Below are 17,653 nucleotides of genomic sequence, written 5' to 3' on the forward strand. Positions count from 1 at the left end.
ACATATTTTAAGGCAATTTAATTATTCTTAAATTTAAATTTAATTTAAAAGAATTTTACTTACTTGTTTGCACCTAAAAAGTAACTACTTTGGTGTCCTTGTCCATATTCTAGTTGTAGATCCTAATAGTACAGAATGAAATATTCAGCAAAATAGTAGTGTATCACAAATCATGATACACTAACGCATATTGTTTTTAAAAGAGAAACCCCAGACTTCAAATAAATCTGTATTGCTATATGTTCTTAAAAAGAAAGCAAGGTAGGACTTCCAACAATAAAAGATTTCAGAAGTTTGTAGTCCTAATTTATATATTTTATTATTTAAGTTACCAAAATTTTCCTGGGAACTTGTTTGAACACTATATGCAAGTTTCATTTATGGTTGTTGCTACTGTAATTAACATTTGTAAAAATCAGTTTTTCGAATGAAAAAAGCTGAAGTAAGGTATTTATGCTCAAGCTATAATGAAGCAAAAATGACTACAGAAGAGAACAAGCAACAAAAATCTTGGTTTGACTTTGTATATAAGATCTGCAATAATTATGTGTATATACACATTCACATATTTCTACTACTGCTTCATGCAGGTAATAATTTTTTAAAGGTTAAAAAGAAGGTGGTCTTTTAAAGTAAATTATACATGTGAAATTGCACAAGATTATAAACTAAATTTAAGGACTTTTAATATTTTTTTAAAGAGTTAAGTAGCAAAACTTCAAACGAATATTATTAAGGCAGTTCTTCAACTATTTAAACATTTCCACTGAACGCTGCAGGCTGTAGAGTTAAGAACTGAAATTTAAAGGAACTAACAATCTATGTGCTCGACTCAAATGCCTTCTTGAGGAAAAAAAATGCTTTCCAACAACCACGGAAAGTACAGTTTCCTTTTCTCCCACTGTATTTCAAGCACTGTTTTAATGATTAAGGGGGAATATTTAACATTTTAAATGAATTTTATTTTCATTAGAATATAGTGTACTTAAAGCGCTATCTAATTTTACAAGATACTGCCAGATGCACAATGAGGACTTAATGCAAAAGTTACCTTCTTGGAGCAGCCTTCCAAGACTGTCCAGGAAGATAGGTGCAACCTTCTTCGCGAGTCTCCTCTAGCATTTACACTGACTTTTAATTAACTTATTTACAAGTTTATAAAAATAGTAACCAGGCTATAAGCTCCTCAAACAAAGGAAAATTGTTAAATCCATCTTTTTTCCCTACAGCCTAGGGTCTAGCATCGTACCTAGCACACACTAATTAGGCCCTAAATAAATGCGTGTTCAAATGCCATTTGTTTATTTTACTGTAAACAGATAACTAACACTTCAGCCTCCTTAAGATACACATAGATAATTATAGATCACACAAATACTAAGCCTAGAAATATGAGACTTCTAAGCAATACATCACATTTAAGTGAAAAGTTAAAAGCCAAAAGCCTGGTTTAGACAAGGCTCAAATTTTGTCTTCTTCAATAATTGTGTTCTTCCATGCATAATAATATATGTTCTTACCAGTGACAGAAGAGATAACACATCATAAACAAAAAAGATTAGTGAACTGTCACACTGGTATCACATAAAATTCTAATGAAAAAGGACACCTGTTCTCTTTAATTTGTAATGACATATCTTAATAGGATGAAATTGCTATTATCACAAGACTGCCACACAGTTATTATGCTGCACTATTTAAGTGGTCATGACTTTATATAGGAGACTTTAAGCTTTGGTATTTAGTAAAGAAAAGTACTAATCTCAATAAATACCTTCCTGAATTCAACTTCATTTTCTTCAGCTACGCGTAACTGGGCCCTTCTACCGGACCAGCAACCTCTTTAGCCAATATAATCTCTTAAGCCTTTAATCAAATGACAGCTTTCAAAAGCGTAATTTGTGCAGAGTGGCCATGGCTTGTGTTATATAAACATAGATATGTCCTAAGAATAGCTAGCTCATCTGCTACATGACAATTACCAGGTTGATGATAATAATTTTAAAAAAATCAACTGATACATTTAGGAAGGTAAGAGAAGAATCTGAAATAACTAATGAAATATTTTAATAGAAAATGGAGTGTAAGTTCACATACAGAATAACATTCAGGATGGGGAGAAGCTGCTGACAGATCCAGGTCTGATGATTAAATGTGGCATGTGTTAAGCCCTACCAGGAAAGCTAAAATTGAACGGGTTTCATTCTTTATTAATTCCTTCTCTGTAAATCAAGTTATGTTTTAGCATCCGTAGGAAAAAAAGAAAAAAACAAAACCAATGTGCTAGGCATGTCATCAAGGAAAAGGATTGCACTAAGTCCTTCTAATAAGTAGTCAATCTCATTTAATTCAACTATTATTTACCAAGCACTTATTATATGGCAGGAATTCAGACAGCAAATCAGATAAGAAAAATGAGAATAAATAAAAAGGAAAGGAAGAAAAGGGAAACTTGGGCAAAGTTAGTAGTCATTTATGTGTCTTTCGGGTAGTCTAAGAAAGATTGATCTAAAATGCTTTCCAAAGGGACTTGGAAGCTATTCTGTAATAGAAAAATGCTACCAAAGTTATGCTTGGAAAAACACTCAAAATAACCCTATAAAATGATGGTAAAACATGGCCATTCTTTATAAGCTAAATAAGAATACATTTGAACATGCCAGGATAGACATAAAAAATTTAGTAGCATAAATCAGGCATCAACTTATTAATGAATGACAGTGTTTAACTACACAAAGTCAAAGCAGTAACAACATGGATGAAAACATGCAATAGCCCAGTATAGATTCAAATTGAACACTCAGAAAAAAATTTAAGATGGTCAACCTAAGCCCAATAAAAATATCTTTTGGGGTCAGAAAGTCCTAACTTCAGTGTTTTAATGAATAGAGGAGTACTTCAGAACTCGGATAGAGCCTCTAAGAAGACACGGTCCCAGCAAGAGCTGAAAAAGAACAGAGGATGTGGCGTGGAACACTGGAAAAGGAAACTACATGGCCAAGAAAATCTTATTATTGTTTTTTTTTAAAACCCATCTGGAGATTACAAAGTCTATCTATACCTGATGAGAAAACAGCAGGAAGTCAAAAGAATTGTTACAGTTGGCTACAAAAACACAAAAGAAAAAATACTTTAACAATATTTTTTAACCAAGAAAAAAGAGAATAGTGGAATTTTTTTTTCTCATCAAAAAAATGAGAAACTATGGCACATGAGTGTTAGGTGTTAGGAGTGTTAAAAGGTGTTAGGAGACACCTTTTAACGTGGTAGATAATTTACAGAAGTAAAAGGGACTAAACCCTCGATAATTCTTATTTCTTAAAAAGAAAAGCAAGTAGGGTCAGAACACCAACTGAACAAGCAGTATTCTGACTAATAAAAGCAGAAGACTTAAGGGGACTCAAAGTGAATAAACATGACTTTTGTATAGCAAGGTTGGAAATGAATATCAGCAGGTTAGTTTCTTTTTCTTTTTTAATTTTACTGAAGTACAGTTGAAGCAGGTTAGTTTTGATACTCTAGAAAATGTCCTGTAATTGTGCAATTATGAAGTGAGTTTTCCCTAGAAACTGCATCATATATAATAGGTAAGAAAAGTGACCATACAACATAAATTTTATAGTAAGTAACAGTTTAACAGATTTAAAATTAACAAAGTTGATGTTTCTTTTCCAGAATAAATTTAACTTTATTTATAGACTTTATTCAATTCTGACCTAATTCAGGGGTAATCTTGTAGTACTTCTGTTATGGTTACTGATAATGATAAATTGGGTATATCTTTTCGACATGTTTTTAATTATAACCTAAATATTTTATTCTTACTTTTTCAGATATACTATAAGTTTCTTCAGAGCAATGATTATGTTACTACTTACGTTCCTCCATAGCAATTAACATAGTGTTTTACATATACAGTTGACCCTGGAACAACATGGGTTTAAACTGTATGAGTCCACTTATATGCTGATTTTTTTCAATAAATACATACTACAATATCAAGTGATCTGCTGTTGGTTGAATCCAAAGATGCAGAGTCACAGGAAGGCCAACTATAAAGTTATACTCGGATTTTCAACTGCTGGTGTCCCTAATCCCCTTGTTGTTTAAGGGTCAACTGTTCTTACCTTTCAATATATTCTTCATTGGTATATGGGCCAAAATGCCTAGTAGAACTAGGAAAATTAGAAAAAATTAGCAGCAGCTGAACAGATGTGTAATACCTTTTAACGTAAAGACAGCATCTTGTAGATCGGCTATATCCATTCTTATGGTTATGGGCAAAAACTCTTATTATTATGGAATTTTGCTGAGTTTTTTCTTTGCTTTTTTTAACTCAGGCATCTTTCAAAATTTAAAGACCTTTCTACTCACTAACAATGTTAAAAATCAAGCTCTGTTACTCTGGTTTCATATATTATGATTGCCTGATTAAGAAAAAAAACCTTTACTATAGTAATGATTCTAAATTCATTTACAAAAATCATAAGATGAATACACTTAGCACTTAAAACAACCAGAAATCATTGATGACATGGAAGTTTTAGGCAGCAAGGTCTTTAAGGGGGTAAATGTTTCTTTTGGGTCCCAAAAGATTTAGGGCTGTCATCTTGGTGCCAATTGTCTACTAACATGACAGCCAGACATTTTGGGTCCATCAGGCTTCTAGTGGCCAGCAGTAAGTATTTAAGAGTTGAAATCCTGTTCACAGTGCTAAGGTTTTAGAACTATGAAAGTAGGAGACCGAAATAATTATGGACACTTCACATCAAAAAACAAAAACACTAATTTGAAAAGACACATGCAATTCAATGTTCACAGAAGCACTATTTAAAATACCCAAGACATGGAAGCAACCCAGGTGCCCATCAACAGAAGATGTGGTATATACATACAGTGGAATATTACTCAGCCATAAAAAAGAATGTAACATTGCCATTTCCAGCAATGTGGATGGGCCTAGAGAATATTATGCTTAGTGAAATAAATCAGATGAAGACAAATATCATATGACATCACTTATATGTAGAATCTAAAAAATAATACAAATGAATCTACTTACAAAACAGAAACAGACTCACAAACACAGAAAATAAACTTATGCTTACCAAAAGGGAGAGGGAAGGGGGAGAGAAAAGTTAGGAGTATGGGATTAACAGATACAAACTACTGTACATAAAATAGATAAGCAAAAAGGATTTGTTATATAGCACAGGGAATTATACCCAATATCTTATAATAACCTATAATGGAACATAATCTTAAAAAAAAAACCCCTGAATCACTATGCTATACATCTGAAACTAATGGCATACTGTAAATCAACTATACTTCAATAATATACACATACACACACACCAGAAAATAACAAGCGTCAAAGAGGATGTGGAGAAATTGGAACCCTTGTGCACTGCTGGTGGGAACTGTAAAATGATGCAGCGGCTATGGAAAACAGTACGGTAATTCCCCCCAAAATCAAGCATAGAATTATCATATGATCCAGCAATTCCCCTTCTAGTTATATACCCAAAAGAACTAAAAGCAGAAACTTGACAGATACTTGTATATCTAGGTTCACAGATGCATTACTCACAATAGTGTCCGTTGATGGATGAATGGATAAACAACATGTGGTTATACATATAATGAAATATTATTCAGGCTTAAGAAATTTTGACACATGCTACAACATGGATGAATCTTGAAGATGTTATGACATTATGCCAAGTGAAGTGAGCCAGTCACTTACATTATTTGTCACACAACGACAAATAATGTATGATTCCACTTACATGAGGTACCTAGAGTACAGAAAAATTCAGAGACAGAGAATAGAATGGCAGAATGGGAGTTATTGTATAATGGGTAAGGAGTTGCAGCATGGGAAGATGAAAACGTTCTGGAGATCAACAGTGGTGATGGTTGCACAACAATATGAATGTACTTAATGCCACTGGACTGTACACTTAAAAATGGTTACAATGGTAAATTTTATGTTATGCATACTTTACTACAATAAAAAAAATAACTATGGAACATATATGTTGATTAAAAAGAGAGCATGAGCACAAGACCAGTATTAGTGGGGAAAAAATACTGACATTGTTGGGTAGAGGCGATAGTGGTTTAGGTTGGAATTGTTGAGCCAGGGTGCTTAGGTCAAATCCCAGCTCCACTATTATTCAGTTGGGTGGTTAAAGTCGATTTCAGCTTCTATGCACTTTAAATCCCCTTATTTGTAAAACAAGGATTATAATTTAACATATTTAAAGTGTTTAGAATATAAAGCCTGGTTTAAAAAAACTTCTAGGTAAGTGTTAGCTTTTATCATTAAAAGTGGGCTTTTTAAGGTTGATTTTATAAATAGTAGGACCTGACAAATATTTCATTCATCCCTCTTCTGCCAGAACTATCCACAAGTTAATTGTCCCTAAAGCCCTTCTCTGTCACAAGACTCCCTTGTCAGCTGCTCCCTCTATCATAAGAAACTACTGATTATGTAAGGGGTGTGGGAGGTAGTTCTAGGGAACAGAGCCAGGATAACTCACTCAAGTTACTAGGCTAGTTACACACAGGGTAGAGAAAAGAATATTTGTAACTCTAAAAGTAGTATATTTCTGGTTTTGGTGTTGTATTTTCCTGGAGAATATTAATACATAAAACAGTCAATTTAAACTTTTGATTCTGTGGTCTTTTATTTCCACAACAAATGTCACTATTGTCATTCTAGCCTATATATGCCTAATTCTGAAGAAATTTTAAGTCCAGAAATCACTGGCAGTGCTGTCTTCAGGCACTGCATCTCACTTGTCCCCTCACATGGTTAATTCTGGCCTCATGCTTTCTGGCCTCTCTGGGCCATTTACTGACTCTTCTAGTGTTCCAACTGCTTCTTCCCACCTCCAGAGTTGGTTCTACCTTTGACTGCAAAACAGGCATCACCCCTGTGGTGACCAATTTTCTGTACCTTCTTTCTTCAGACCTAACTGGGGAACACATGCAATCTCATGGTTTCATCTATCATTTCCTCTTTGATGACTTCAATCTTCCTTTTCTGAGCTAATCCCATAATTCTAGTAGTAGTGTAACCATTCCATAATTTCAGCTCTTTATCTGCCGTCTCTCAGAACTGTGCCAATGACTGTTCCCACGTTAATTCCCATGACACTTAGTAGTCAACTGTCCATTATTTTCCTGGAAAATATATAATGGTTCCTATACAATACTGCAATCAGTCTTTTAGTCCCTCCCAGAAGGCAGATGAACCATATTAACCCAAAAGCTTTCCTCCTTCTTTGATTTCCATAGTACCTATTATATGTTTGCCTTTCCTCATCAATAGTCACCACCAGAAAAAATTTTGGCAATGCACTGTACATTTTGTTGCATGGCCAAGAGTTTATATATATAAGTATTTTCCACTGATCCAAGACTGCAACTTTCCTAAAAGAGAAATTATGTCTAAAATCTCTTTTATGTTCTACAAATGTTACTGGGCATAGATATAGGAATTTATATAAAGAAACATTTCAACTAACCAGAATTGAAAGAGGTATGTTATTAAGGCAGAAAGGAAGGAAAGAGAAGGAAAATTCGATTGAAAAGGCAGAAAAGTGGAATCTAGGAGTAAATATGGAGGCAGCTTGGGGCCCTGGCCAGCTACAGAACTAGAAAAAACTATTTAATAGCAACTATTAAAAGTATTATTTAATATTTATTAGGGTTAATTGCCCATCTTTTCTTACCTAATGGTAAGATAGCCTTAATATTTATAACTTCAGGGAGTTTTTATAACCCAAATTTTGGCCTGAGAAAACTGGATACTTCATAATGCTACAAAGTTAAAATTTCATCTGAGACTGATTACACTGTTAATCAGGGGTAAATTATTTTTTAAAATTATATATATTTTATTTTTGTAATATATGGATATGTATATATATGGATGGTTTCTAGTTCACTAAAACAAGTCACATTATTCAAACTGGACATTTTTATAGGGAAATGTAATTTCTAAAGAAAAAAATCCATATCTGAGTGAGAAAACAAAATGTTCTTATAAAAAAGAAAAAACTTTAACTTTTTGTTGTAACATTATAATATATTCGAGTAAATATGTTTACTTAACGTGTAGAAAAAATTGCTATAATCCTTTATATATGGTAGGTTGCTAACTGGCAGGAACTTATAAAACAATGCTTAAATTGGTTCATTAAAACTGGACAAAATGTTTGATTAAAAAACCCTAAAAGCAATTAAGACTAAAACAATGCTGACAAAGAAAATCAGAAGATGAGAAATACCAGATTAGATCTTGCAGTGTAGTATATTTCTTCTGAACTGTCCAAAAAATCATCACTGTCGGGCTGTTTAGCAGAGACCAAGAAACCCAAGTTATTTACACTTAGACTAAAAGCCACAAATTCACAACGGGAAACTTTCACAAGTGAAGTAAGTCCTGCTAACATAACTTTATTAAGGTAAATGCAAAGTCAAATCAGATTAAGGAGCTTCTAATAAAGCAACAGTGCAACAACTTTGCTCTATAATACAGTTACTAAATTAGTACAGAATTTAAATACATGCAATGGTAAGTTAAAAAGAGAAGCAGAAAATAACAATTGGCATTTATAAACATCATGATTATGTTTTCTTCTAAACTTTCTCCATCTTCTACATAAAGGTCAGGCTTAAGTATTACAGCATGATCATTTTAAGAATTTTTCTTTAGCATTCCTTTCCTCCATGCTGGTATACTGAATTAGAGCAACTCCTTAAGTTAAAAGGCTAAAGACTGCCTTTGTATGCCTTTAGTCAAGTGGGTTAAAATAAGCATTAAATTTAAGAAGAAAGTTCCCACTTCAATCCTGAGCGCTCATTAACAGTTACTTTCTTCTCATTATTAAACAGAAAAGGGAAAAAAATGAAACATATAATCTGGAGCTTTGGTTAAGTAATTTCATTAGGATTACTTTTGTTTTTTAAGTCTCATTTTTTATTCTTCCATAGAATATTAACATCTTAAATGTTTGTACAGCATTTTGCTTCTGAGACTGCACCTAATATTTTATCATATATCTGGAAAGGAGTATATAAAAAATTAACAAAAGAGAATCATGAAAAGAATGTTTTAGCTATCTTTAAATAAATGATAAATTTAATCTGCTCTGTACACCTAGTCTCTCCTGAGTTTCAGTTACTCCAAAGAGATTGGATTCTGTCCTGATATTTAGAAAAGGTGGTTTACACTCTTAAAAAACTGCCCATAAATTTAATGAGAAGATATGCTATTACTGGTCCAACACTGTAGTTTAAAATTGTGGCATTTATCCTAATGAATATTTATGTAAAAAGCCCCTCAAAAACTGCAAAGCAAAAATGAAAAAAAAAAAAAAAAAAAAGGGCTAGCATTAAAAACATTTAATCAGCGAATGGTAAAACTAGTAAGTTTCTCCTAAAATAATTTTGAAAATATTCAATCTCAGCAACACAGATTTATTTATTCCAAATTTTAGAATTAGTTACCTTTTTATTTCCCCAAATGCTTTGAAAATATTAATAACTAGCTTTTGTAGTCAGTACCAACATATCACAAAGACTAATTAAAACATTTACTTTCAGCGTTAAGATTCCAAGACTACACTACTTACAAGTTCATGATGTGGTTCTGTCTCCTTCCTTAAGGGTGGATCAAACTTTACTTGGCCAACTAAAAGAGAAAAAAAGTAAAGCTTTCATCTGTTTCCATATTTTTAATGATATAATAATTTAAAAAGTTACTTCCATAGCAAAACCTATTTAATTTTACCATCTCCCATAGACTGATCACAATCCAAAGATTTAAATAAAGAATCTGTTAGCTGGAAAAAAACCAAGAAAGTCTAAGCTGTTAAAGCTTAATCTAATAATCCTAGGCCTTTTCCACAGTAAAAAAAAGATGATTAACAAAATTACATGTACGTTACAGTCAGGATCTAAGGTGCTACTTCATTGTGACCCAGCATAAAATAGAGACAATCTTAACTCAGTACTTTGGTATACAGACAGCAATTCAGGCAGAGTTATTTCTGGAAGCCAGCCTGCAAGATGGTCTCTAATGAGTCCTGCCTCCTGGTGTTCATAAACTTGTGTACTTCCTTCCCACTTCCCTGGGGTGGTCTATGTGACCAGACGAAAACGGCAGAATGATGGCATATAACTTCAGAGATAAGGCTTCTGTCTTGGGCTCTCTCTACTGGATCACTTGCTCTGGAGGAAGTCATGCTGTGAGCAGCCCTAAGGAGAGGCTACACTGCCAGGAACTGAAACTTTGGGCTAACAGCTCCGTGAGTAACCTTGGAAGCAAATCCTCCACCTCAGTTAAGCCCTGGGAAGACTGCAGCCCCAGCTGACACCCTGATTGTCATAACAGACCCTGAGGCAGAACCACCCAGCTAGGCTGTCCTGGACTCCTGACCCTTAGAATATGTGTGAGATAATAAATGTTTATTGTTTTAAGCTGCTAAATTTTGGGGTAATTTGTTATACAACAATAAATAACTACACTTCTGCAGCTGAAGTATAAACTAAATACTAGAGCCAACATAAATTGACTGTACTACATTCACCCTTCCCCCTGCTATTCTAATTTAATGAATGTTTCACTACCTTTACCTTTAATTTCTGTATCTCATTATCATTGTCATTATCTGATTTTATAACCTGGGTACAGCATTCAAGACCACTGAGATAAAAGCAGAGGCATAGGGCTTCCCTGGTGGCACAGTGGTTGGGAGTCCGCCTGCCAGTGCGGGGGACGCGGGTTCGGGCCCTGGTCCGGGAAGATCCCACATGCCGCGGAGCGGCTGGGCCCGTGCACCAGGACTGCTGAGCCTGCACTCTAGAGCCCACGAGCCACAACTACTGAGCCCACAAGCCACAGCTACTGAAGCCCGCGCGCCTAGGGCTCGTGCTCCGCAGCAAAGAGTGGCCCCCGCTCAACGCAGCTGGAGAGGGCCCGCGTGCAACGGCAGGGACCCAACGCAGCCAAAAATAAGTAGATAAATAAATTAAAAAAAAAAAGCAGAGGCACAAATATAAAACATTAAAAAGAAGAAAAACAGACAGTCACAAATAATATCACAGCTCAACTATTAAGAGCTCAGCCAAAACAGCCATTCTCAATCAAGGCAGGGAAATGAGTGAGATTTCAAAGTACAATCATTTTATAACTGTTTTGATTTTAGCTTAGTATATGTATGGTTTACTGTGAATGTTAATACCAAATAAAGGAGATCATGAGATTTGAATATTTAGCAACAGGAGGCACAAGTAAAAAAGGTTGAGAAACACAGCCCTACAAGATCTCCAGTTGTGTGTGAAGAAGTATGTATATGCTTTATAGCTGTTATGCACTAGATATCAAATTCTGGCCCTTAGAGATAAGTAGGCTGTTCAACAATGGGTTCCTCATACCTGTTCACATATGATCACATATCAAAGATTACAAAATAGATTTTAGTAAGGTATTAAAACATATTTATATATATATCACCTTGATAGAGGCCCTATTGAACAATTCTCATCTAAACTTGTCATCAAATGGCAAAATTAAATCTGTAATAAAATTACATGAGGACAGTTTCATGCATTATCTGCCTTGTGTTATCATCACATGTGAACATGCCTGTTTCCACGGGACTGCATAATCACTAAGTACAGGGGTGCAGGGATGCTGTCTTAGACTTTCATTTTTATTATTATTATTATTTTTTTTTGGCTGTGTTGAGTCTTCGTTGCTGCACACGGGCTTTCTCTAGTTGCGGCGAGCAGGGGCTACTCTTCATTGCGGTGCGCGGGCTTCTCATTGTGGTGGCTTCTCTTGTTGTGGAGCACGGGCTCTAGGCTTGTGGGCTTCAGTAGTTGGGGCACGCAGGCTCAGTAGTTGTGGCTCGTGGGCTCTAGAGCACAGGCTCAGTAGTTGTGGCGCACGGGTTTAGTTGCTCCGTGGCACGTGGGATCTTCCCGGACCAGGGCTTGAACCCCTGTCCCCTGCATCGGCAGGTGGATTCTTAACCACTGCGCCACCAGGGAAGTCCCTAGACTAACTTTCATAGCAAGGACAGAACCCCAACTGTAGCAGGTATTCAATACCCCTGTACTCTGTGGGAACACTTTTCCAGAGACAGGAGCCCGTACAGCAAAGTCCCTACGGAGATTCATTCTTCATGCCTTACACTGGTATCACTCTTCTGTTCTCTCCAAATTCCCTAAAGTTATGATAAATGTCTGCCACAAGACATTCCAACTACTGTTCAAATAACTGCTGGGCAATCATCCCAGGCTACAGTGCTATTTATGATGTTCTTAATAATGTCGAAAATTCCTACTTATCTGTAATTGTCTATTGGTCTTGATCTCTGTTTCTGCTACCATCTCCTTGAACGTATGTCAAGCGACATACCATAAATTTATATTTTACTATCCAGATGAAAACTCCTCCTTAGCTTCTTTGAAATAGCTCCGACATGATCACTTGCTGACCCATCACTTGCCATTAGGGGTCAAAACTGATCCCACTACGGCAGACAAGAAGAGCCCCAGAATTATTTCTTCTTAAAGCAAGTCTTTGCTTATCATATTTAACTGAAGGCAGAGGGGACTTCCTAAAAGGGAGAGAGCAACAAACTTCCTGCAAGTGAGCCAATTTTTACATATATGTTGCCCAAACACCATTTAGTTTAATAAAGAGAAAACCTTGGCTGCATGGAGAGATACCATGTAATTGTAAACACAAAACATTATCAAGAGCAACAAATATATACAAATACTAAAATAAATTATTTTTTCTAAAGCCTGCCTTTATCGTCAATAGCATGACTGATTATTCTATATATCACATCTTACATAAAATCATAAAACATCCTAAGAAAGCAGATGCTACAACACTGCATAAGATTTTAAAGCCTCAAACATCAAACCCACAAATTGTAAGAAGTGGTGGTTTTAATCCTGTTGCTACCTCAACATACTAGAGGGATATGACACCTTTCTTACTGGCAAACACGGGAGAAGGGAAGATGTCCATCAAAAGGAGGGCATATCAGAGTCTCAGAAAAACTAGGGTAAAGGCATCTATAGTTTCAAATAGCATGTACACACATATGCAGTTAGGAGCTGAGAATCACTGATACAAACTAGTAAAGGATGACTAAGAGGAAACTGCACTTTGCAGTAAAGGGCCTGACAATACAATTTAAAAACAGAATTGGATAACAAGATAGAAAGTACTTTAGATTTTCAGTAGTACTGAACACAGAAGGTTTTCTAACTGCAAAGGCATCTCTAATCACCTTTTGTATTATTAAAGAAATGACAAAGACGTATTGTAATTACTTTTTGTACATTAAAAAATAATGGGAAATGCTCACATGCTAAGGTTGTCATTTTCAGAAAAATACTTTTGGGGAAAAATTAGCAAATTTAAATCACATGGCTTCAGAGGGAGCTATAAAGGTTAAGTTTATATGGTCACACAACTAACTGTAGGCAAAGTACAAATCCCAGTCATGGGCTTTTGGTAAAGTAGATGGTGCTTTCTTTAAAGAATTTCCTTCTTTTAAGAGCATTTCCAGGTAGCACTAGCACCAAGCTCTGCCAAGAACTTAACACACAGTGTACGGTCCAGCCAAAATTCCAAAGGAAGGTTCACAAAGGACTTGCAGTGTGAAAGCCACACAGGCGTGCTGAGGTGGTTTCTGAAGTGGAGCCGTGTTTGCGAAAGATCGCTGGGCTGGAAGCCGAGAGATCTAGGGCTTGCTGTTAACCAGGTGTATGACTCCATCCCACAGGCAGATCTATTCATCTCTGCATTTCTTTTCTGTTTTCTATTAAATGGTGATAGTGCCTGTCCCTACTTCCCTTACTTAGCTTTTAAATGTGCAGACCTCTCCCCCTCCTGGCTCTCCTGGACCATCAGCTTCTATCTAACCTGGGAGCTTGTTAGAAGTAAAGAACCTCAGGTCTCACCCCAGATCTACTGAATCATAAACCGCATTTTAGCAAGCTCTCTAGGCAAGTTCTACCCACATGGAAGTTTAGGGAGCACTGCCTTGATTACTTCTATCCTGCCTATTCTAGGAATTTTATTCCTCTTCCCAAACAATAACAACATAAATACACGCCCCCAGACACCACCAGAAAGTCCTCAGGAGTAAGGAAAATGAAATTCTTACTGCCTTAATTAAACTCTACCTTTCAAAGCATCTAATAAGAAAAACTACTTGGAAGAAAATGAAGCAAAAATAACGGCAACTAAATTAAAACTTGAAATCTTATTTTTCATTGTTAAATTATAAACTGTGTACAGGATACACTTACAGTTTATCTCCGAGCGTGTTTTTTCTTCTCTCACATTTCTACTTGTTGAGTGAATTCTATGTGGGACAGCAACAAGAGGCTAGGAAAGAACAAAATCAATGACAAGCCACAGTCTGGTCCACAGAATTACCCAAATATGAAAGAAATACTTCTCTTCATATAAAAATGGGAACAAAATACAACTTTGTTAATATTTGTTTAAAAAATGGCAACCAGAAACTGAAAGCTTCTTACTCCTCAAACTGGGAGCTTAAGATTAGGGATATACTTTATCCACAGCAGGTTCCCAATTAATGTTCTATGAGTTGAATATAAATAAATATTCAAAATTGAATATTTCAAGAACACAATAGCTGTTCAAAAGCTGCAGCTAGCTTTCCCTGTTGCAGAGGAGAAAATTGTAATTGAAAAAAAAATCTGCCTCTACTTCTTATATCAAGAAAGATGAGATAAATGAAACGAAATAATGCTAAAGGCATTAATGATTTATGGTCTTCTTACCTAGTAAACACAACATTTCCCCCACTTTAATGCTTTTTCTTGTAGAAGCAGCACTCTATTTTCTTTCCTTTTATTTTATTAAAATCTCTCTATGCGTACTGTCACCTTCAGAGAGAAATATCCTGGGGGGTAGGTGAAGTGGGGATGAGTTCTTCTTACTATTAATTCATGGACATTCCTCCAACCTTATGGAGTAAAAAAGACCCTATTTGAAAAGCTTCTGCAACTCCATTCTATACACTCTAAGGCTTTACCTTAAGAGGTGATGCCAGCATCTATTTCATGTACCAAATAGGTTTTTTCTTCTGTGTGTGAAACACTATCTTTGAAGTTTTACTACCTTTGAAGGAGATACACTCTTACACATATCTTTTGGAAAATGTAATTCATAAACATTTGAGCTCAAATTCTTAAGACTCTATAAGGCAAATCAAGAACAGGACCCAAGTTAACTATTCTCAGTGTAGGCACCTCTCAGGAATAAAGATATATGAATCTAAGACCCAAATATTAAAACACCAATGTAGTAAAACAGTAGCAAAAATAATTTAAAAAATTAAGTATTTAAACTTTACATGTACACACTGATTTGTAGTTTACAAAGTGCTTTCATATACCTTAGCGCATTCTGTCCTCAAAATAAACTTGTGAAACAAGTATTAATCTTCATTTTATAGATGAGGACATTCAGCTAGTTAGCCGCAGAAGAAGAAAAACCCTGGACTTTTGATCACAATATTTGGAGCAAAAACGAACAAGCAAAAATAGGTATCATGTTAGATTAGTCACACATACTGCTGTTATCAGTGAACATGGATGAAATCTATGCTTTCTATGAGAACAGTTTTACTTTCCCAGCTTCAACAGTGCAATTATAAAATTATTAAATCTTATAATGCTGTACCTAGTACATGGGTTAACATACAGGAGAAGAAAATGCTATTAATCACAATTACTTCAATGTATAGTACTTCTAAAATAGAAACTACATGGGAACCCTACATGAAAAGTCAACTTTCTTCCACTGTGAATAATGTATACTAAACTAAAACAACTAAAGACTAAAGTAGAACTAGTACACGTGCTAAATATTTTCAAGAGAATTCAACTTCCACACAACATTATATAGTATCACAGCAAGTGCTGAAATGCTAGTTAGACACATTCAAATTCTGAGTGACAACACAGTACTTAGCAATTATAATTACAAATCATTTGCAAATAGTAAGACTTGGATACTACATATTATGTATAACATATATTATAGTATTATATATGTATAAATTACTATAGATTTCTCTGGGGAAAGTATGATCTTAAACTATGGTGAGAAGAAAAGTTACCCTCCTCCCTAACCAACAATTATAATACTAATAACATAGTCTTGATAAGGAAAAATTTCTTTCTCTGCTATATGAGAAAATTTCAGAAGAATCTTTATTCCACAGGTTACTTCTATATTTGGTTTATTATTTCTCCTCTTTAAACACATTTTAAAGGACTTTATAATTCAGCACAACAAGTAAACAGGATGAAGTAAGGGACAACAATGCAGCATCTAGTGCACTGAAAGAGTACAGGCAGTCCTCGTCCTGTAGTCTTGATATGCACAAATTTCAGTTACTATAATATAGTTAAATTACACTAGTCCTCTATAACATGGTTCAAATTTCAGTCACCAGTTTATTAATTGTATAATATTATATAACATTAATTGTATATTATTCAGTATATTAATCTTATCAACATTCAGTATATTAATTATAATTGCATAAAACACAAACTTCACTGCCTGCTTGTCAGTCCACAGATCACTATGTGAATAACAGATGCACATCACGATCCGTAACTAATCACATCACTACTTTCAAAGTCTGTCTGTGACTGGTCACTGAGCATCTGTTATTCAGTTCATGCACAGACAGCAAAGTGTGTAGTTGTGTTGCTTCCTTGTCTCCCAATGATAATATACTCATGTGACATTTTTACAAAAATTGGTAACTGAAAGAATAAATTAGCCAACAAAGATAAAACTGCTGCAAAGAAACAGCAAGTGATAACTCTGGATAATGTTGGAAACGAAGTTTGCATCAAACATAAATGAAGTTACAGGAGAAAATAGCTGACTGTGAGAATGCTGACACTACCACTGTTCAAGAGACTGTGGACACACAGCCAGGGTAACTTAGTGAAGGTGAAACTGACATAAGTGAAGAAAGAAGTCCTGATAAAAAGGATGAAGGTGCCCCAAAAGAAGGGGCGCTAGCAAAAAATTTCACATCACAGGAATACTGAGGTTATTTCATGCATTGAAAGTTCAAAGGATAAAATATTGGAAGCTGATCTGAACTTAGAAAGGAATCTGACATTCACCAAAGCATAAAGAAGATACTTGCTCTGTATCATAAAGTTATATGACAAGAAGAAGGCAAACAGTATGCAATCTACTCAATCAACAGACTACTTGATAATGAAACAATCCATGGAAGTGTTTTTTTTTTTTTAAACAAAGAAAAGAAACACAATTCTCACAGGTTCTAATACTTAACAATGTACTAAATAAAATATTAGTTTTACTATTTTTTTCATTCCCCTATACACTTAAAACTGACAGTAAGAGAGTTTTTAATCTTCTAACAAAAATTTTTTAAGGTCACAAAACAATTATAATTTTTCTCCTTGAGTATTAAGATCGCTTTGCAGGGGACTTCCCTGGTGGCGCAGTGGTTGAGAGTCCACCTGCCAATGCAGGGGACACGGGTTCGAGCCCTGGTCCGGGAAGATCCCAGATGCT

General features: G+C 35.1%; 1 protein-coding gene across 4 annotated transcripts in view; it reads right to left on the reverse strand.

Annotated features, from left to right (window-relative positions):
* MAP4K3 (mitogen-activated protein kinase kinase kinase kinase 3) overlaps window positions 1-17,653 on the reverse strand; it is a 196,508-nt gene that overhangs the window by 41,184 nt on the left and 137,671 nt on the right. For 3 of the 4 annotated variants that reach the window (XM_061211157.1, XM_061211159.1, XM_061211160.1), the window contains 4 exons: window positions 14,359-14,437; window positions 9,651-9,709; window positions 8,304-8,366; window positions 64-122 (listed from right to left, as the gene is read on the reverse strand). In XM_061211157.1, coding sequence (XP_061067140.1) covers window positions 64-122; window positions 8,304-8,366; window positions 9,651-9,709; window positions 14,359-14,437 — 260 coding nt within the window. The remainder of the gene's footprint in view (window positions 1-63; window positions 123-8,303; window positions 8,367-9,650; window positions 9,710-14,358; window positions 14,438-17,653) is intronic. The other variant, XM_061211158.1, reaches the window with a different exon arrangement.

The sequence above is a fragment of the Eubalaena glacialis genome, chromosome 14, assembly GCF_028564815.1.
Source record: "Eubalaena glacialis isolate mEubGla1 chromosome 14, mEubGla1.1.hap2.+ XY, whole genome shotgun sequence".
NCBI lineage: Eukaryota > Metazoa > Chordata > Mammalia > Artiodactyla > Balaenidae > Eubalaena > Eubalaena glacialis.